The sequence below is a fragment of the Oreochromis aureus genome, linkage group 19 (genome assembly GCF_013358895.1).
Source record: "Oreochromis aureus strain Israel breed Guangdong linkage group 19, ZZ_aureus, whole genome shotgun sequence".
NCBI classification, from domain to species: domain Eukaryota; kingdom Metazoa; phylum Chordata; class Actinopteri; order Cichliformes; family Cichlidae; genus Oreochromis; species Oreochromis aureus.
In genome coordinates, this window is record NC_052960.1 from 20,865,318 (window position 1) to 20,887,062 (window position 21,745).

At 41.7% G+C, this 21,745-nt stretch overlaps 2 protein-coding genes across 3 annotated transcripts; one reads left to right on the forward strand and one right to left on the reverse strand.

Annotated features, from left to right (window-relative positions):
• Positions 1 to 122: 122 nt before the first annotated feature.
• Positions 123 to 12,115, forward strand: dlst (dihydrolipoamide S-succinyltransferase). Its single transcript, XM_031730983.2, has 15 exons — positions 123 to 246; positions 1,010 to 1,043; positions 1,127 to 1,169; positions 1,410 to 1,471; positions 1,752 to 1,826; positions 1,909 to 1,964; positions 4,744 to 4,852; positions 4,950 to 5,120; positions 5,293 to 5,378; positions 5,494 to 5,591; positions 7,563 to 7,693; positions 8,096 to 8,169; positions 8,265 to 8,348; positions 8,477 to 8,644; positions 11,411 to 12,115. The coding sequence occupies exons 1-15, from the start codon at positions 184 to 186 to the stop codon at positions 11,543 to 11,545; spliced, it is 1,389 nt and encodes a 462-aa protein (XP_031586843.2). The 5' UTR covers positions 123 to 183; the 3' UTR covers positions 11,546 to 12,115.
• A 3,576-nt stretch (positions 12,116 to 15,691) lies between these two features.
• rps6kl1 (ribosomal protein S6 kinase-like 1) lies at positions 15,692 to 21,571 on the reverse strand. 2 transcript variants are annotated; one of them, XM_039603181.1, is made up of 12 exons: positions 21,421 to 21,571; positions 20,621 to 20,737; positions 20,260 to 20,433; positions 19,857 to 19,981; positions 19,566 to 19,658; positions 19,346 to 19,393; positions 18,806 to 18,938; positions 17,240 to 18,682; positions 17,056 to 17,145; positions 16,474 to 16,556; positions 16,270 to 16,365; positions 15,692 to 16,171 (listed from the first exon to the last, which is right to left on the reverse strand). In XM_039603181.1, the coding sequence occupies exons 3-12, from the start codon at positions 20,393 to 20,395 to the stop codon at positions 16,061 to 16,063; spliced, it is 2,358 nt and encodes a 785-aa protein (XP_039459115.1). In that variant the 5' UTR covers positions 20,396 to 20,433; positions 20,621 to 20,737; positions 21,421 to 21,571; the 3' UTR covers positions 15,692 to 16,060. The 2 variants fall into 2 exon arrangements, with proteins under 2 accessions (XP_039459115.1, XP_031586852.1); XM_031730992.2 differs by lacking the exon at positions 21,421 to 21,571 and having other exon boundaries at positions 20,621 to 20,758.
• Between the last annotated feature and the right edge of the window lie 174 nt (positions 21,572 to 21,745).

A 21,745-nucleotide genomic window follows, 5' to 3' on the forward strand; every position in this document is an offset into this window, starting at 1 on the left:
TACACAGTTGGGGGAGTAAAGGCTCGGAGGGACAGTATGGACTCCCCTACTCCCCCTCCAGTGGGAGCAGTTGGTTTATCCCATAGTACTTCCTCAGTTGTTGCGCGTACCTAGCTTAGCTGGTCTGTGTGACCGGAGTTTCCCCTTCCGCTGACGGGCTGCTGTCACACACACACAGGTACCATGTTTTCCCATTCCCGGTGTCTCACCAGGAATTTTGGCCGATCCCTCTCTGCCATCCGCCAGGTAGGCCGCAACCTCATAAAATGTTGTCTTTGCCATTCACAAGAGAATTGCATCCTGCGGCAACCTCTTCCGTTCAGCTCTACTAGAGCTAACATTAGCATTAGCCGGCTAGTTGCTATAGGCCAAGGAGAGGCCGTAACATTGTAAGCCAAGGACAGTATGACACTTCCGCTCACAAGTACTTGCTGCAGCTTAAAGTTGGAAACCGTACCTTTTGGATGTGTTTGAGTTTGCCTTTTGACATACGTGTAGGAGGCTTGTGGTTTAGGCAGAGAGTAGTTGATCTATGTTCATGCAAGATCATTAAAAATGATTTCCACAGAATATGCTAGCCCCAAGCTAATTGTATGGATAACATAGCTAGCTGTCTTTTTCCGAGGTCATGTTGTGGTATATGACAGAAAATTAAGAGTCTGGTAGTGTAGCTTTCTGTGGCTGTGTTAAAAAACTTTCAATTAATCAAGACAGGTCCAGTTAATATAGACTGTCAGGTTGTTAGTGAGATTAGTAGTAAATAATTAAGCGTTAATGCAGCTAAGAATCCCCATGCTGAACACTCAGTCCAGCTGTCGTTCAGGTCATTTTATTGATCATGTCAAAGGTCATCTTACGTCAAGTGTGTGGAACTGACTTTTGACCGCTAGCTTTCTCCAAAACAGTTTATTCGAAATCAAAACTGTGGGTACTGTTTAACTTGATGGTGGATATTTGTGCATTTCCAAAGGTTGCAGATGTTTTGTAATGATTGGCTGTCTTTTCACAGGGGAATAATGTGTTAGCTCGTCGGGCTGCAGCAGGTATGTATACTTACTGGTCAAACATGTTCATCCCCGTTTCTAGTGAAGTTCTTCACATGGTTATCTTGTCATTCCTCGAACAGCTCTGTCAGCTAGCAACTCTGTCATCATCAGCAGCAACAATGTGTAAGTGCATGCACTCTCTAGAGACTGTCTGAGCTACTGTCAGAATATGAGGACACTTTTACAAGAAATATGTGATGAATGAGCTGAGTGTTATTGTATTCTTAGCTGGCAAAGTTTAATATAAATTCCATTTATCAGTGTCTCTTTCCTTTTTTTAAATTATTCAATAAACACTGCATGCTTCATGCATATGTTTCCTGTCTGATTGGGGTTTTTTTTCTTCCTCCCTTTTATGTTTAGAAAACATAATCCCCGATCCAGTGTCTTCCAAATTCAGTACTTCAGAACATCTGTAGCCTACAGTAAGTATTAACTTGATTTCGTGAGGGCTTTTTAGCATTTAACATATTAGAACACTGGACAGGGGAGCTGTGGACAGAAAACAGGGGAAGACGTGCAGTAAATGTCTTCAAGGGAAGTCGAAACTTGGGCTTATAGGTTGTCTGGTCAACCCAGTGATCTAAACTGGCGCCTCAGCATTAACATATTTTAATGTTTCATTTTTACTCTTGTCTAACTGTCACTAAAGGACTTTCGCAATACATAGAAATGAATTTCCTTCTATTTGTCTTTGCCCTTCAGGAGATGAAGTTGTCACAGTTAAGACCCCTGCATTTGCGGAATCTGTCACAGAGGGGGATGTGAGGTGGGAGAAAGGTAATGTTTTTAATTCCTAAACATAAACTCATTGTTTCTACTATAGACATGGCAAGATTGTTAAAATATTTTCTCCTTACAGCTGTTGGAGACACTGTCTCTGAGGATGAGGTGGTGTGTGAAATTGAGACCGATAAGGTAAAACTAAATAAATGTTAAATAGGGCTGTGCGATATGACCAAAATCTCATATCCCGATATTAAGACATCTATCGTCGATATAACGATATAAATTACAAAAATGTAACATTTCCTGTAAATTCTGTGAATCTCGGGCATCTCGACTTGCGTGAAGTGTTTCCAGCTGGGCGTCGTGTACCTGGAGTCGAGTGTTTTAACTGATGCATGGAACTATACATTTTTAGACGTAAGTTGTAACGGCCGCCGTTTTCTTTGTGAGTATTTATTACACAGCGTGCTGCGGGGAAAAGCCTGTTCTAACGTTTGAGTCTAAGGTTTATTTTTTAGCACCTGGCGGCTCTTTTTTGCTTCTCATCCGTTAATACTCTGCATCTTTCACGTGACTCGTTTTATTTTGAAAAGCCTCAACAGGATCTTGAGCTTTATTGTGAAAGGTTTATGTGGAAAATAAACAAGCGGACACGCCGTGGTTTTACCGTCGTTGTTGCTAACGAAAACGCATAAAAAACAAGCGCTTGTCCGTCCGTAGTGTGGTTATATTAAATATAAGAGAAAGAGAGAACTTTAAGAAATTAATATAGACACTACAGTGACCATCAAAATGATGAAAAAATATTGCCGTAAACAGTTTATTTTGCGACACCACGAAACAAACGATAGCGTAAAATGAAACGATAGACGTTTTTCTATCGTCATCCGATATATATCGTTATATCGAACAGCCCTAATGTTAAACTAATTCAATATGTTTCTTACTGCTGATGCTTGTTGGACTTTGTAAAGTTAGGAAATATATCTTAGCCTTCAATCTGTTTTGTATCTACCTCTTCAATACAAAAATGTAAAATTGCAATCAAAAGGTGGTTTTTAAATACATTCAAACATGTGAAATGAAGAATTATTTTGGCACGTGCCGCCAGGGCTCTAGAGTGCGACCAAATTTTTCAGTGGTGCGACTAAAAGAAAATATTTGGTCGCACCAGTGTGACCAACTGTTCGGGTAGCAAAAAAAAAAAAAAAAAAAAAAAATTTCTGCAACTCTCCGTGTGGTCAACAACAGACACACATTATGCCCCTATCGTGGATTAAACCAATCAGAGATAGTCAGGGGCGGGACCTCTGATTGGCCGTGGTCCAGTTGAAAGTGCAGGTGGAAGAGGGAGGTGAGTAGCTTGAATAAAGCGATATCGATTCATTAAATCCTGAATTGACTTTTAAATATAACTGTGTTTTGCCAGAAACGCCAGATTATCACATTAAAGCTCACAAAACTATTTCAACAACCACCAAACAGCAAATGAGAGCAGGCACACGGATTCCACACAAAGACGTAAACACAGAGCAGACCCGACGCATCAGAATCGACTTTCTCTTTCTCGGCTTTCTCACCCGATGGCCCGTAGACGGACACACCGTCGGAGCTCACCGATTCTGATGCGTCGGGCCCCCTCGCTGTGTTTACGTCTTTTTGCGCTGATTCTGAGCTGCAGGTTTTGTCTCTCCAACCAAAATTCGCCGAGCCAAAAAGAAGCAGCAAACTGCGCTTCACATTTGATCAATGTCGTCATGAATTCCCTCTGACTTTTGCTGTTTTGCTTCCACCACGATAAAAATCACACTTAATGCACAGCGCTCTCTCTCCCTCTCTCTCTCTCTGTACTTCAAGAACAGTTTCCCGTCTCAAATCTCTGTTTTCTGCATTTTTCATTCGCTTATTACCCACCAGTCTACCGCTGTTTACAGCGCTGTCGGCCGCTCTTTTTCTTTTCTTTTTCTTTTTTTCACTTAAATGACCTCGGACAAGAAAGCCTATTTTTTTCTGTTGTTCAATACTGAAGAAATTTAAACTTTTTAAAATTGTGCAAAATTGCAGAATATTGCAGAATATTTTTAAGGTTATCTGCTATAAAAAGCCAGACCAGAAAAATCTCCTTCATGTTTTTCTGTTTTATTCTCAGTTACTTTCACACAAAGGCATCTGCTGTGATGTTCACAATTCTGATGAAGTCTCATGTGTATCAGTACTGATAAATGATCAGAATTATAATATTTCTGACTGTCTGAGGCTAAATTGAATCGAATCAGGACTTTGAGAACCTGAATCAAATGGATTATAGAAATCAGTGATGATACCCAGCCCTAGTGAGCAGCCTAGGCCTGACAGAAGTGGATGTAGCTGTGGGTAATAAGAAAAGATGAAAAGAACTATTGATAACTTTTTGTTAAGTTAAGGCCTGATCAATCTGAAATTCATAGCCAGCTCTGACATGATGCCATCAATCTTTGAATGCTGAAAAAACAGCAGTGTATCCAGAAAACACATTATATGCTGCAATAAATGCACTGCCCAAGTGTCCCCTCTCCCCACTGCCTTTCAGCAGCATGCAACAGCAAACAGGTCGTCAGAGGAGCCAAGATGATGATTAAGTTGAACATTTTCTACAATATTGACAAAGCACTTTAAGCACAAGATTGTTAGTTAATAATTTAGAAATGAATATTGTCTGTATGGACTGGAATTTCCCCCCAAAAACGTGCACATGTAAAACTGCGGTGTTAAGCGATGCGGTTGAAAAATTTGAGTGCGCCTAACTTTTGTGCCGGTGCACCTAACTTTTTAAAGTTAGGCGCACCGGTGCGCCCATGGCAAAAAGTTAGTCTAGAGCCCTGCGTGCCGCCTCACGAAGGTAGACCGTGTGGTATTGGGTTACTATCCTGGAACTTTGTGTATTTCTTTTTATATTTTAAGCATTTTTACTGCTTTTCCATGTTATTAGACATCAGTGCAGGTTCCCTCTCCTGCCTCTGGAGTGATTGAGGAGCTTTTGGTCCCAGATGGAGGGAAGGTTGAAGGAGGAACTCCACTTTTTAAGCTTCGAAAAGGAGGTCTGTGGATTTTTTTTTACTTTAAAAAAAAATAATTGTTGATTAAACACACTCTAAAGACTGGGTTGTCATAACTGTTCATATCTCCATCTTTTAGCTGGTGCTCCTAAAGCTGCAGAAACTCCAAAAGCCGAAGCTCCAGCTGCTGCAGCCCCTCCACCACCTTCTGCTGCCCCTCCACCCCCTCCCCCTTCATCCGTGGGCCCAATTCCCACAGCCATGCCCCCTGTGCCACCTGTGCCAGCACATGCTATGGACAGCAAACCAGGTTAGTTGCCATCAGACAGACGGTCTGTGTCTTGTGAGAACTGTTTTGCTTGACAGCTGCGTTCTTGACCTCCAGCTTACATGATTAAACGTTGTTTGGTGCTCTTTAGGCAGCAGCTTTCAGCAGTTGTAGACTGTATACTGATGTCCTTTTGCCTCATCAATTCTCACAGTTTCAGCCATCAAGCCCACCCCTGCTCCAACTGCACCAGTGGCACAAGCAGAGGGAGGGGCCAAAGCAGCCAGGACAGAGAGCAGGGTAAAGTGCAAAACATGACATTTAGGTGTATTTGAAAATTTCCGAATTGTTTGATTTGAAGTGGTGTAGAGATGAAAAATATGCAACATAATTCTGTGTATTTATGTTTTTTTAGGTTAAGATGAACCGCATGAGACTGAGAATTGCCCAGAGACTGAAGGAAGCCCAAAACACCTGCGCTATGTTGACTACCTTTAATGAGGTCGACATGAGGTAGGAAATTCGAAATTAACTGACCTACATTATTAAACGCTCTGTGCTATTTTAGATAATCAATGTGAAATGTTCCTTGTTACATGAACGCACACAAATGGAAATTTCTAAAGAAAAAAACGACAGACTTTGCAAAGTTTATGAGCCAAACTCTGTGCAACTGTGCAAACGTGTATTTGTTTGTGGTATTTTGTGTATGTAGTATACATACTGTATCAGTGTTAAAAGCCAAAGCAACGCTTTCACAAATGGTTATAGATTGGAATCTGTCCAGTAGGAAAAGCTTTTTGAAACCCAATATCCTCTTAAACACTGGAATGTAAATATTTGGTCGTAATTCCATCTAAAACGAAGATAAGAATTGTTAAAACAGGTTTTATTAATTTACAAGGAAATGTTATTGTCTGCACTTGCCCCCTGTGCTGAAGAGGACACTTTGAGGATTTCTTTTCCCCGCAAATGTGTGGTGTCAGCTTTCAGCTATTCAGGGTTTTCTATGTATCCTAATTAGATTGACATTGATGGTCTGGAGGAAGACTTCCCAGGCTAGGGCTCATCTGGAGCCGAAGGAGCTAGTCAGAACAGGAGGCTGGAGCATCTGCAGGGGCCCACAGAGACCTGCGCTCTGAGTGGAAGAGCTGCCTCAACTGATATGGGCTTTTATGACAGCCCAATAAGATTTACAGGCTCTAGAAAGTGAAGATTTTTATCGCTTCTTCTCTCCTTTCTCGGAGAGTCTGTGTCTTGGGAGGGGCTAATTACGTTAGCGGAGAAACCCTAGAGCTTCAACAGGGTTAGATACAGGAAAACAAACAATTAAAAGAGATACAAGAGGAAAAATGACCAATAGTGAAACAATTAGCAGGCCCAAAGCTTTTTTTTTTTTCACTACTATCAGAGCCAACATTCTTTTATAGCCATCAAAAAGCTATGTGTTAAACTTCAGAAAATACAGCATTTAAAACTCTTAAATAAATACAGTAGTCGTGCACTTTGTAGTAGAAACTTGCACAATGAGACAGTTAAACGCTGCTCTTGTTTGTCAGCATGAGAAATAGGTTTTCATACTTTATTAAATTGTAGCTCAAAGCATGCTAACCATTGGTTCAAAGATGCTACCTGGCACAGCTCTCTCTCTGTGTCTCAGGAATTTAGACACAGTCAAGTTAGACCAAGACAACCAGAGTAGTTCTGCAGTATTTTGATCTACTAAATGAACTCTGTCAGCGTTAACTGAGCTATAACCACTTAACCAGAGGAATCCTCAAACACGGTCTGCACAGACACGTAGACGCTATCCTTCAAATTCATAGCTCTGTTGGTGCTAGAACTGCCAAAATGAGCCACACTAAACAAGCTATTTATTTAAATTATATTGTATAAAACCATTGTCGTTTAAATGGCCTTTAAAATCTTATGCTAAATTTGTACAGACAATGTTTATCCATGTTCCTTTTAAATGTGCTCAAGAGTGTGTTTTTTACTGTTAGACTAGTCAGGTAGTCTTTTTTTTGTCTTCTTTTGTTTATCACTTCATAAATTAGTCAGCAGGAATAATTTAGTATGCCTTACTAGCATGAGTCATGGATTGTCTGCTAAGAAATACTAGTTAAATCCTCAGAAAACCATTAACTTAAAAAAAACTAAAACTACTACTAATCAAGTCAATCAGGGATTGTAATACCATAGAAATGCCATCATTTCTAAGTAGAATATATAAATGGCCATTACATGATATTTTTGGTTATGCACCACCTTTTTGTTTTTTAAGAAATCAAGTTTTATAAATATTTTACGTCTTTTCATTCATATTTAATGTGAATATATATTCAAATACCAAGATCTTGTTAGACTGCTCTAGTTAGAATTCCCTCCTTTTTTGGTTTCCATCAAATCCAGTGTCTGTAGGCTTGAACTCTGCTTAATCCGCAATTTCTTTCAAGTTGATATTTTTTTCTGTTTTTTCCACAGCAACATCACAGAGATGAGGAAGACTTACAAAGATGCTTTCCTGAAAAAGCATAACATCAAGTTGGGCTTCATGTCTGCATTTGTGAAGGCTGCTGCCTACGCTCTTTCTGACCAACCTGCTGTTAATGCCGGTATAGATCAACCTCAAAAGAATGAGAACCCTTACTTGGTGGTATCAGTTTCGCACCACTGCTTTGCATGTTTGGTATCAAGTCATAGCAAGTATGTGCGGTGAAGAAAAAGATTTAAGTTTCAGTATCTTTCATTGCCCAACCACAAAACCGACTCTAACTTATTTACTGCTCCTAGACCACCCTGACCTATTTAGATAGACCTCAGTGAAACATGGGTGGTCTATATTTCTGCCCTATCTATAATTGTCTGTGGGTTTTTCTTGCCATGAGTTTTTACTTGCATGTAAGTGAAAATGGTACATAAGAAAAGGAACTTTTGGTTGCATGTAGTAGTGGAGATTCATAATTTAAATCTGCATGTAGATTTTTCAGTAAGTCTTTCTTGTTTTGTGTTTCCAGTAATTGATGACACAACCAAAGAGATTGTGTACAGGGACTATGTTGATATCAGTGTGGCTGTGGCTACACCAAAGGTAAGACAAGTGAATTTTATGGTCGAGCTCATTGTGAGTGCTTGATGGCTCATTTCTGAAATCTGACTCACGTGACCTTTTTTTTTTTTTCTCAGGGTTTGGTGGTTCCTGTAATACGAAATGTCGAAGGAATGAACTTTGCTGATATCGAGAATGCCATCAATTTGTTGGGAGAAAAGGTAAGATTGTGAAACATAAAAATTTTTTGTTATAGTTTGTTCCTTTTTTCTGTTTCTTTTTCTAAATCCTTGTTGGTAAAGAGTTTCTATCCATGCGTTTCCTCATTATATAAATTATGCGTTCTTAGGCCCGTAAGAATGAGCTGGCTGTCGAGGACATGGATGGAGGAACTTTCACCATCAGCAATGGTGGTGTGTTTGGGTCTCTGTTTGGCACCCCTATAATCAACCCACCGCAGTCTGCTATATTAGGCATGCATGGCATCTTTGACAGACCTGTTGCAGTCGGTGGAAAGGTTTGTGCTCTCATTATTAAAAAGGATCATGACAGAATCACTGTTTAATGAAAATGTGCTGATAAATCTCTTTTACAGGGTGCAGCTTGGTTTATTTAAGAATCAGGTTTAACCTTTGTGCGCATATCCACTAACATGCACTGGTCTCCAACTTGACTGGGGAGAAACTTCACATTTAACCTTATATGTACAAACACCATATATTTTTATATACATAAAAATCAGTATAGCGCATACACATTGTGTCAGTAGTTATCTGCTGAATAATATGCTTGATTAAGTTAAGATTGGTTAACTTGTGCACCAAATGCAAAATAATAAAATAATAGAATAGATGCTCCTCGCCAACTGTGCTGGAAAAAAATAGAAATAGTAGACAGCAGGAATAAATAACAAACAGGAGAAATACACATCATCAAGAGGAACATATACAAAACACAAGAAAGGCACACAATGGAGAACAAAGGGCTTGAAAGTAGTGCAAAGGACTTGGTCTGAGTATAGAGTGGCCTGAGTGATTACAATTACTCAGACCATGGCTCAGATTAGTGAGGTGAGGTGAGTGGGCATGGATGGGGTGTGGGGGGATAGTGTTTGTTAACAGTCTGTTGTTGTGAGATATATCTGAGGCACCGACCAGAGTGCAGTGGGTCAAACAGGTGGTGGGCAGGTTGCAAGGGCTCACCTGTGATGGCTGTGGTTTTCCTGAGACAGGAGGATCTAGCGATGGGGGTGACAGAGACCAACCAATTATTTTTTTGGGGGGGGGGGGGGATTACCCTCTGTACAGACTTCCTGTTCTCAGTCGTGCCCCCTGCATACCAAACACCCAGGCAGTAGGAGAGCGCGCTCTCCACTGAGGTGCAGTAGAAGGCCAGCAGCAGCTTCTGGTCCAGGTTATTCTTCCTCAGGACAAGGAGGAAGTGCAGCTGCTGCTGGTTTGCCTTTACCAGGGCATTGGTGTTGTGGGTCCAGGTGAGATCGGCAGAGATGGTGATGCTCAGAAACCTGAAACCTTAAGGTGGAAAAAGGATCCCACCTGTTCTACATTTATAACATTTATAGTTGTTCCTGATGTTTTACTGCCAAAACTCAAATATAGTTTTGAAACGTACAAATACGAGAAATGATTTGCATTATAAAGACCGTCCATTATTTTTTTTTTTTCACATGTACAATAGAGTTGCACTGATCAGGCATAACATTATGACCACCTGCCTAATGTTGTGTTGGCACCCCTTTTGCTGCCAGAACAGCCCTCACTCTTTGAGGCATGGACTCCACTAGACCCTTCGCCAAAGTGTCTGGCACCTAGAGGTCAGCAACTTTAAGTCCTGTAAGTTGTGAGATGGGGCCTCCATGGATCTGACTTGTTTGTCCAGCACGTCTCACACATGCACGATTGACTTGAGATCTGGGAAATCCATGTTTGCTCTGTGGCAGGGTGCGTTATCCTGCTGAAACAGGCCACAGCCATCAGGCATAACTGTTTCAATGAAAGGGTGAACATGGTCTGCAGCAATGTTTAGATAGGTGGAATGTGTCAAAGTAACATCCACATGTATGACAGGACCCAAGGGTTCCAGCAGAAAATTGTCCGAAGCATCACACTGCCTCTGCCAGGTTCCCATAGTGCATGCTGTTGTCAGGTGTTTTCACAGGATAAGCAACCAGGCCACCTTTTTCCATTGCTCTGTGGTCCAGTTCTGAGGGTCACATGCCCGCTGTTGGCACTCTTATGTTGTTAACAGAGGTCAGCATGGGCACCCTGATGGTTTCCAGCTATGCAGCCCCATATTCAACAAACTGTGATTGCAACAAGCTCAACGTCAAAAAGAGTAAAGGTCGCTCTCGAGGATGCCGCTGTTCACATTTTGGACCGAGAAGACAAATGGTTTGAAAGAGGAGTAAAAGACGCCATCTACGTCCACAGTAAATGGCTGTCACTGAAGAGAGGTGGTGGGTAACAACACCAACTGTCAGCCACCTACAGTGTACTCTTGAGATCCCTTCCCACGGTCCTCAAACCCCATTCACATCTTGCGTTAGGTGACCTCAATAGGCCACGTGATGGGGTGGGGCAAGGTCTGATAGTGGTTTCACCTGAAACCTCGGGTGGTATAACCCACACCTTTTTTAACACTTTGGCTCACATGATTTATAGTGGGTCAACAACCACCTCCTAAGAGACAACCCCCACTAGGGTTTAATACCTGGGCCTCTCTGGCTTTTGGTTTTTCATTTTAAAAAAGTTAAAAAGAAGGTGGCTGAACTTCTTTAAGCGCTTACCATGACCTGGATGACTGAGAATCTACACAGACAGCTCGTCTGCCCACACAGGCCAGCCTTCGTTTCTCATGTGTATCAGTGAGCCTTGGCAGCCCATGACCCTGATCGCTGATTCACCGCTGTTCCCTCCTTGTATCACTTTTGATCGATACTGACCACTGCAGACCGGAGACAGCTGCAGTTTTGGAGATTCTGTGATGTCAAGGCATCACAATTTTCCTGCTTCTAACACATCAACTTTGAGGACACAATGTTTACTTGCTCACTAATAAATCACACCTGCTAACAGGTGCCATGCTGAAGAGATAATCAGTGTTATTCACGTCACCTGTGATTGGTCATAATGCTCTACCTGATCAGTGTATATCATTATTACTCCTCTCTTTTTTTTTTTAGTATACTAAATTTTATGGATAAATTATCAAGTAAATTAAGTCTTCACTTTCTTCATCATTATCGTTTGGTTGTGTCTTGTAGGTGGAAATCCGTCCAATGATGTATGTTGCCCTGACGTACGATCATCGGCTGATTGATGGAAGAGAGGCTGTCACTTTCCTGCGCAAGATCAAGTCAGTGGTGGAGGACCCCAGGGTGCTGCTCCTTGACATGTAAACCTCTGTGAACTCCAGGCCCAAACAAACAAACCACCCCACACAAATAGTGGCTGTACTCATCTGACAAACATTACTACATGTGATTTTGTAATGTGTTGTTGTATTGGTTAACTACGGGGGGGAAAAGAAGACAACACTTGGGTTGCGAAATGGACATTTGCAAAGCTAGCAGGGATAAAGGGTTTTGTGCTGCTGTGGAGAATTGTTGGGGTCTGGGGTTTCTGGTGCTGGTCTATAGATCAAAAAAAGAAAAGAAAATTCTCATACTCATGAGCGCCATATGTCGTTTTCTACATAGGACTGAAAGATTTCAACTTGTTGTGAGACGAATGGCAGACACAGATAAAACTCCATAGATTAATTTTATTGTTTTAGCAGAGAGAAGAACAAAGAGCACATATTGGGCTAGAAACCAAGAAAGGCTGTTCTAAAATCTCCAAAGTGATGAAGTCCTCAGAGAATTTAATCCACCTGTTCAGAATAAAAGAAAAATTCTCGTTTTGCTGTGTAAGAAAAACTATTTAAGGAAAAAAAGAACATTTTAAACAATAAAAGCTGAATTACTCGACTGTAGTCCTTGTCTGGGTTTATTTTATTCCTTCCACATTAACCTAAAGGAATAGATGGCTTAGAAAGTAGCTGATTGATGTGTTTCAAATGAGGGGTGGATATGTTGCTTTGTAACATGAATGACAAAAGTATGGCATGCCATGGGATGTAATCCAGCCCAGTGGATGGTTTTGTTTAAAAACTGCAGCGGACAGAAAAATGTTTGAAATGTTCACTGCAATTTACACCAGAAAACAGTGTTGCAAGTGCTTAAGAACAGATTGTTTTGCATAAGTTTTGGTCAGAAATGCCAGATGTCTGACTCATTGTTAGCTTGAAGGCGGCCTTACTTACAAATTACCCATGACCTACCTTAGTACGCACAAAGTTCTGTAGGCCAAAGCGCCATGCTGACACACTGCTTTGAGTTATGACAGTAGTGTTCCTTTGTAATGACACATTGTGTAATTCAGAGGTTCCCAAAGTGTGGGGCCCGCCCCCTAGGGGGGACGCAGAGCCATTGCAGGGGGGGCGCGGTATGAAAAGAAAAAAAAAGAAAGAAAGCTTGGACACTGCTAGCATAATGGACAGGTTTTTGACGGGGCTCCCACACAAACGCAAAGCAGGAGATGAAGCATCGCCAAATATGTTTCCAAACCAACTTCCTTCCAAGCCAAAGACTAGAAAAATATGGTGAAGCATATCTTCCCTTTGGCCTCCCCTGCAAAATTAGTTTTCCCTGGGTCGGAAGCAGCGCTGTGCTCTCCAAATCATGGACAAACAGTATCCAACATTCTTGATTTTTAGTTCACAAACACTTCTTGTAATAACTAACTACTCCTGACATTTTGGACATGTTAGCTCTTTATGCAGTAAAGTTACAGTGGGATACAAATAATATCAGGCTGATCCTGCCGTAATTTGTTCCCTCGGTTCAAATCACGGACAAACAGTATCCCACAGCTGTTTTTGTTTTTGAACCCATTTTGCACAGAGAGGCATTTTTTGAAAAATGTATTGACAGCAATGTTGAATATTATTACACAGGAAAAAAAACCAACTATATGTAAAATAATTACACCGTGATGCCTCTGCCTTTCTAAATGGAGGGACAGTAACTGCGTGTGTATATGTAAGCGTGTAAAACCTGAAGATAGTCAGATTAACAGTAACAGTATTTTGTCTCTATCTGCCATTCTGCAATTCATCTCATGTAAACAATAACGTGGCTTACAGCGTGACGTGAAAAGAGGCACATACCTTTGACGTTGCGTGATGAACTCTGTAATCCTCGTCCACACGTAAACGCAAAAAAGGAGTTTTAAATAATCTCCGTTTGGTGGTGGTGGTGGGGGGGGGGCGCGAACATGTTTCTTGTAAAACAAAGGGGGGCCTGGCAAAAACAGTTTGGGAACCACTGGTGTAACTACAGTTATTTTTCTGAAGACATCTCAAGCTCTTAATGTGTTTTGTAAATTAAAGGTTGATTTAATGTGAACTTTTTAGAATCCAGTTGTAATTCTACTAAAAGAAAGTGGGAAATGTTGGCAAAGGATTTTGGAGTTGGAGCAGCCAGGCAGTGGGAGGAGAGACCACAGAGAAGATTAATGATGTAGTGGAGGAGCACATGAGAAGGACTTGTGTGACAGAAGACAATGATCTGCTGTGTTGACCCCTAAAGGCACCGGCTAGAGGAAAAACACAGAGTAGTTTTACATTTCTGACTCATTTGAGATCAAGTTGCGCTTCAAGTGACTCATGATTTAAAATAAAACACTTCTGGTTTAAATGTAACCAACCAGAAAATTAGATAAGGCTACATTAACCTCCTAGGACCTGCTGTCCACATATGTGGACATCACATTTTTGGGTTATTTAGACCAAAATACTCAATTTTGCTCTACAATGGCCTGATATCCACTTATGAGGACATTATACTGCTACTTTTCAGTCAAAATTTTAAACGAATATCCTCATATGTGGCTCTCATTTTTCTTAGAAACAAAAATCAGGTAAAAAAAAAAGAAAAAAAAGTGGTAATTCTTTGTTTTTACATTCATCAGGTCCCAATATGCCCAAATATCAAAGAGAAATTAAAAATGCTTGCCGTGGAAGAGTTCGGGCTAAAAAAATATTGCTCAACATTGATGTGAGCTCTCTGTGCCTTTAAAATATAGTGTAAAATAAGTACTTTTATAATAACATGAATACGAGGTGCTTGTTTGGTAGTTTTTTCTAAGCATCTTGTCAAACTTACCCCAGTGGATTTATGCTGTTGTCCTCTCTTAAACTGACTCATAATCTGTCTCTGTGGGGACGATACCATCTGTTGTAAATAACTTGTTTATCCTAGTTTCTGAACATACACTCACTGGCCACTTTATTAGGTACATCTTGCTAAGAATGGGTAGAGACTCCTTTCAACTTAAGAACTGGCTTAATTCCCCATGACATAGATTCAGCAAGATGCTGGAAACATTTCCCAGAGACTTTGGTCCATACTGCCATGATAGCATCACAGGGCTGCTGCACACCCATGACACAAATCTTTCATTCCACTACATCACAAATGAGATCTATTGGACTGAGATCTGGTAACTGTGGAGGCCACTGTGGATACTCAAACTAGCCCCCGTGTCACCAATAACTGCACCATGTTCAAAGTCACTTAACCCACCTTTATTTTCCCCATTCTGATGCTTGGTTTGAACTTGACCACGTCTTCATGCCTAAAAGCACTGAATTGCTGCCACATGATTGGCTTATCAGTTTAATGTTTGGGCTAATTTGCAGTGTAACAGGCTTACCTAACAAAGTGATCGGAGAGTGTAGGTATCTATGTCAATATCTGTACATTTTGAGTCATACTGCTGCAAATCTAATCTCAATAGGTTTAATGTATCCCTGATAGTATTACTGTTGTTTTAAATTGTGCAGCCTTAAGACTCAGTTACAGACTTTGTGAACATATCCCAATGTACACCAAGGAAACCCAACTCCTGAAGGGAAGGAAATGTCAACTTAAATGTAAGTTTCAGAGTGGCCTGTGGAGGTCCACAGCTATGGAGTGAACTTGGAAGCACAATAAAAACCCTTATCTGTCTTTAAAAAGTGTTTAGCACCATAGCCGCTACTAAAATATGTTTAATCCTAAACCCTGTACAGCTGGGATTTTACAAAATCTGCAACAGCTTTACACTTGAAGTCCACACCCTAATGAATCTATGCTTTTCATATTTTCATGTGCCACTATCTAGAGATGTAATCATTTAATGTTATGATACTTTAGGATCAAGGTTAGTATGAGAATGCATGTTCAAAATGATATATTTTAGGTATTATGCATGTAGTTTCTGGTGTTTTGGGTCCCTGTTTATGAGCCCTGGAGAGCTTTTGGGGAGTCCCACTTCACAAATGGCTACTTTATATGTAATCATATTTGAAAAAGTTTAAAATTCATTTGAAATATACCAAAACCTAAAATTGTGCCAATCTTTGGAAGCAGTAATGGCCTATTTATTATTGATAACCCAAAATGACAAAGGCGTTATAACAGGAAGGGATATCCAAAAAAGATGTAACAATTTATTGCCTATTTATTCATTCTTCATTATTGTTTTTCTACATCAAGTAATCCAAAATTAGTAATTTTTTCAATTGTCACATGTTAGGTTTAGTTGGCATCAGTTTTCATGCACGGTGATACTGAACTTGTAAAGCTATCAAAATTACATCAAATATATATTTAGTTACATCTCAAGGGTTTAAAATAATCCATCTTGTTTCACTGTGTATGTGACAGTTCACCATTTTTGTTTCAGTTTTTATTTTGTCATATTTCTTTGGGAAGCACAAAATTCAAATGAAACCAGTATGCAGTGCTACAACTGTTAGGGCCACGTTAGGATGCTCGGATTCAGCCCAGTGTTTCAAGTCCAGTGTAACACACAGGGATCATCTCCTGCTAGCAGCTCAGAGCCTTCCAGGAAACTCCATTGAAGAAGGGATGACATTTGATGTCGCTTACACCCCCACCTCCAGAGCCCAGGCGATAACCAGCATCGAACTGGAGCAACTGTAGGTGAATATGAGTGCAAACACAGTTTTAAAAAAAATATTAAATTCAATACACTCTTTATAACAAAAGCAGGTGTTTCAACCCTTAACTCTAACCTCGGTAAGCAGAGAAGCTGCCGCGGTGCTCAGGTGGTCGGGGATGAGCAGCTGAGTGTGGGAGTGGATTCCTGCTGGATGGAGCTGCCACAAAGGCTGCGGGAGAGTCAGAACCAATATTTTGCAGGGATGGTACAAAACTTACAAAATTTAAAAATTGCAGACTGTTACATTATTAATATGTTTTGAGAGCGTTTAGCTTACCATTCCTGTAAGAAGTTCAAACAGCAAAGCCCCAAGACTCCACCAATCGCAAGACTCTGTGATCCGGGACACTCCGCCAATTTCTGTCAACAAACATCGAGCTGAGCTGAGTTCAGTATCACTGATGTTCCCTGAAGGTGTGTTTCTTGTCATCGCTTTATATTCACTTGCAATGAATTCATCTCAATCACTTGAGTTGTTTGAGATGAATTTAAAAGGCTCTACAGCTGAGTGAATGTGGCTCAGCCAATAGAGTGGCCAATTTCCTAATTGGAACGTTGGTGGTTTGATCCCTGGCTGCTCCAGGCTGTATTTTTGGGCACGACACTGAACCTCTGAGTTTGTTCTGATGCTGGATCACAGTGTGAATGTTAGACAGAGAGCACTTAGATGTAGAAAAATGTCCTTGTGTGAAGGTGTTTTGTATAAGAAGAGTATAAAAGTGATATATAGAGACCTCTCCACTTACCATGAAGTACCCGACTTCTTGTGCAGGACAAAGCGGACCAAATGGACATTGCCACTAGGTGGCAGTTTATGCTAAGGAGTAAGCAAGGGTGCCAGCTCAGAGTGAAGTCTTACCGGGAGCACAGTACATCTGTTCCATGGCTTTGGAGCTGATCTCTGACTGAACCTCACTCCACTGGCTGAAGAACGTCAAACACACCTTTCCTGTGAAAACAATATAGCAAGTTAAACTCAAATACAGCAGAAATTGGGGGGTTTTCATGTGGTCTTTCACAGTTGCTAGATTTGATAGCCTTACCGTTGCTAGTGAGCAGAACATTTCTAGGGTTAAGATCCCGACACAGAATGCCTTGCTGATGCAAACTCTCCAGGGCCAACAAGATCTGTGCCCCCCAGATGCTCACTTCATTCTCAGGAAGCCCCCAACAGGTCTGCATGGCCTTATCTGCAGCCCCGGGCGACTTGATAGGGAACCGAGGCAGATGGCACCAGCCATCCACCTCTATGATCTGGTCTTCTCTTTCACCATCTGGTCTTTCTGGTTTTACAAAACCATCCACATCCTCTCGCTTCCTGTTGGGCGGGGCATCATGAGGGCTAGAGGAGAACCAGCCTACAGATGATCCCTTTGTTGTTGGTGCACGCTTCTCTCCAGGGCTTAGCAGCTCACGGGCTTCCTTTACCCCTTCTTTTGCCTCACTTGAGCAGGCTTCCCCTTTATTACTGAGCCCTGAAAAAGCCAAGGGAACCCTGGAAAACATGTGCTTTTTTTCTGTAACACTGAGGCAGAGGGGAGCTGAGGAAGGCCAAGAACTGTCCGAGGTGATCTGTGTATCTGTGTGGTCAGAAAATACTACTCTGTCTGTGCTTCTGATAACTACCATTCCATTTCTTTCTTCCACAGTGGGACTGCTGCCTTCCTGCTTTGTGTTTAATTCTGCTGAGTTTACACCTAAAACAGACCCCTGGGGACAGCCATTCATATCCCATGAAGCCCTGCCATGGATCTGGGTTTGGCAATGAAGAGGAAGATGCAAGATGGCAGGACTAGAACTCAAAACATTTTCACCGTTTTGTGACCCTGCTTTAATAAACGAGTCCTGATTCGTATGAGGTGCAGTTCGTTCTAGGGATAAATCAGTGTCAGTCACTGCATAGGGGTTTGTTTTCTCACAGTTGTGCACTGGATCCGCAGCTTTCCAAGCCACTTCGAATTCGGAGCTGCACTCTATCAGCCCCATTCCAGGTTTCTTTTTATGGAGCTCCGACATGACGTCGAGAGCTTGACTGACACGAGCGCAGGAGAGAGGAAGAGCTGGCTTTTCCTGAGTTTCGCTGGAGTGCAAACACAAACTAGGAGCTGGTGGATGGATGTGAGTTTTGACCTGTGTCCTCGTCGGGCCAGACAGCAGAGTGAGCCGATCAAGCTTGGTGTAAAAAGACGCCGCCGAGCGTGTGTTCTGCAGGCAACCCGTCTCCTCGATGTAGGAGTGAGTCCCGCAGCTCTCCAGTCGCTGCTGCGTCTCATCCCACGAGGTAGGAAAGTCTGCGTCGGGGCTTTCGTCGTTTAGTTTCTCAGGAATCACCGCTGCACTTCTGCTCTGCTGGTAGTCTGCGCTGATTGCAGGTGAGGTCCGGCTGGTCTTCAGCTTGGTGTTATGATGGCGAGAAGCGAAGCATTCTGGGTGTTCCTTGGCCTTCTCGTTCCTCAGTTTATGCAGCTTGGAGAAAAGCCTCCCACCTACAGAGAAGGAGCAATGCAAAAAACAAAAGAAAAAAACCCTCTATATTACACTCCATTATTGTTACCAAAAATCCATCCACATTTTTCCAGCAGCAGTGAGAGCAGTGGTTAAATGCTCACCTTTGACATGCTCCAAATGCAGATACACAGCATCCTCGCTGACGTAATATCTTAGCAGCTTAACCATGTATGGCACCCCTTGAGGAATGATGGTTGGCTGGTCCCTGCTCTCCCAGCTAGATTTAACCAGGCTCTGGAACATAATGAGCATGACTCATATAGTTATATATAAATTAGCATTTTCTAGACGGAGAAAGACGCAGGTGCATTATTACTCATTCAGGTGTAGATTAACCACTGCTTGCCCTTTAGGTCCAAGTGCCTGTCTGCTGCAATGTCTATCTGTACACTGAAATATGAGGTGCACTAGCACTGGCTAAAAGGGTGAGAGCTCTTAGGCTTGATTAATGTGGAGTGATACTCTGGGAGACAATCAGCATCGACTAGCCTGCAACAGAATACAACAACGGTGTTGCTGCTAGACAGCAACCCTCCCCCTCAAATCATCTCAACTATCTGTGGACACATGTTGGCCAATGGATGTGTTTTTTATATGTATAATTTTGTTGATTAACTGGCTACTATAGAGCGCACACTCACCTTTACCACAAATGTCTCCTTGTTGACCATACTTTGCACAATCAGGACCTTAAGAATGAGAAATAACACCTTTAGTCTTCCACATAAAAGCAGGTAAATTATTACAGCAAGTCTCGAGGTTGGAGCGCAGTTGATCATTGACACTTTCACTGTGTACTACAAGGAGTGCAAAAAGGCAAAAGAAACAATAAAAATCAAAATTAAAACAAGTCTTTCATACCTTGTCAGCCACACCCACAACCTTACACATCTCCAGATCCTCCACGGGTGAACTCAGGTGTCTGATTGGACGGAACCTCAGACTGCTGTAGCCCTGATGACACAGAAATCAACCAGATCTCAAGTAAGAATTTGAAACTTGGTTTGTGATAGTAGGCACTAAATGTTTTGTCCTTTGAGAAGAGTACAAGCAAGGAATGCTGAGCTTAAATATGTTACAACCCTGCACACAGATTACCAAACAAGATGACTTTTTTCTTCTCTTAAAAGCAGCAAAGGATGATTGTTTTACCCCTAAATGAGAGCTCCCTTTTCCCAGGTTATCCTGTAGATGTGTTATAAAGATTTCTTCTGCTCTCTTCAAATACTGGGTTGTTTTCCTCTTCACAGCCTCCCGACGATCCTTGTTCGGATCCACTGCAAAACAATTAAACTCAGTCTCACACCAGTAAAAGTGGGTAAAACCTTGGCTTTGGGAATATATTAAATGCCACAAAGTATCTTTGATCTATGAAACAGCAGCACACACCTAAAATATTTGACCAGCAAGCAAATCTGTGCTTAACCTTTGGTTTATGACTTCCTGTTTTTATACTTGTTCACATTTTCCCATCACATGTCTTGTGCAAACATGCATTTCCATGTTCCCTATTCACTCTGTCACACAGAAAAGAGACCGGATATTTTCCACTTACATTGAACCCCATTTAGCAGCAGGTCCACGCCGTTTTTGTAGTAACTGAAAGCTGCCTCATAGTCCTCATTCACCTCACTGTCCAGTGCCATGCGGATCTGCTTGGCCGCCTCCACCAAGTAATCTCTTTTTGCCATCACTGTCTTGTTTTGGACCCGTCAAGGTCCAGCTGGGCCTGTGCATAACAGGGAAAGTTAGATTTTACTCTTAAATAAATGGAACTAAATTCAAATATAGTTGGGATATGAGCAAACTGCCTAATCATAGAAACAGAAACTGAATATAAAACTTGGGTAAGGTAATCACACTGCTGCTGTGAGGCTTTTAAAATGATATTAAAACAACACAACCGTTCAGTTTACCTTTGCTCTTCAGTCTTATCAACAGCAGGGCTCATCTCTGCCCGTGATCACTGGAATCAGAGCGTGTCTGCTCCCAGTGACTCCAAAACGTGGGTCCCTGCAGCAAGGCATGATCATCTGAGCGAGCACAAGCAAAGAGTTAACCGTCAGAGCAGAACAGGAAGTGAGTGCAGGCTTTGCTCTTCTATTTGTGATGAATGGAAAGAAGCAGAGCAGAAAATGTCCAAGATGACAGAGAGATGACTCAGAGCACTGAGGCTCATAGCTGTATGTCTCATAAATGCAATATTTTTTCCTTAAAACATGATAAAAATGCAAAGGCTTGCCCAGAAAAGGTGTAAACACAAGGATTCCAAACTGTACATGCTATAAAAACTGGGGTAATCAACTCCCACGGTTATACAAATCACATGACAGTGATCACTTCCAAGGAGCAAAAAAGTATGTGCTAACAAGAGGCTTGATTACATTTATAGTATGCCATTTATAACATTACATGAATGAATTGCCTGGCTGCATGCGGAAGCTATATATGAAAATATATGAAAATCCTATATCCCCCCCTCCTCCTCCAGTTCAGTCTACACTGAAACATCAGAGCCATACACACCCCATCCAGCCGTGGAGGCGTCATCATCAGAAGTGTGAGCCACACAGACCCATCTGCAGTCTCCTCCATTATAATCCATCATCTTCACAACAATTACCTCATAGCCAGTGAGCTAGCAGTGTATCATGATACATAAGTGCACTAACACCACAGAAAACACGTGTAACCCGCACAAATGCACGCTGTGTACCTGATGCAAGGCGAGCATGGCCTGGACCCTCCGCCCCAGCAGCAGCATCAGCAGCAGCAGCAGCCCGTGTCTTTAGCAACCAGAACACATCATCCCACAAGCAGTACAGGAGGAGAGAGCTCAGGCGAGGCTGCTGATTGGCTGAGCATGATGTCACTTTAGGGTACCGTTCCACACACAGAGACCACTTCCCTCCGGTCATCCTGACAGATGCTAGAGGATTTAAAGAGACAGTGCTGTATTTGTGTTGACTGACTGAAGGCTATTTTCAGCCCAGATTTATTTATTTATTTATTTAAAATGATGGATTTTACTCATATCTACG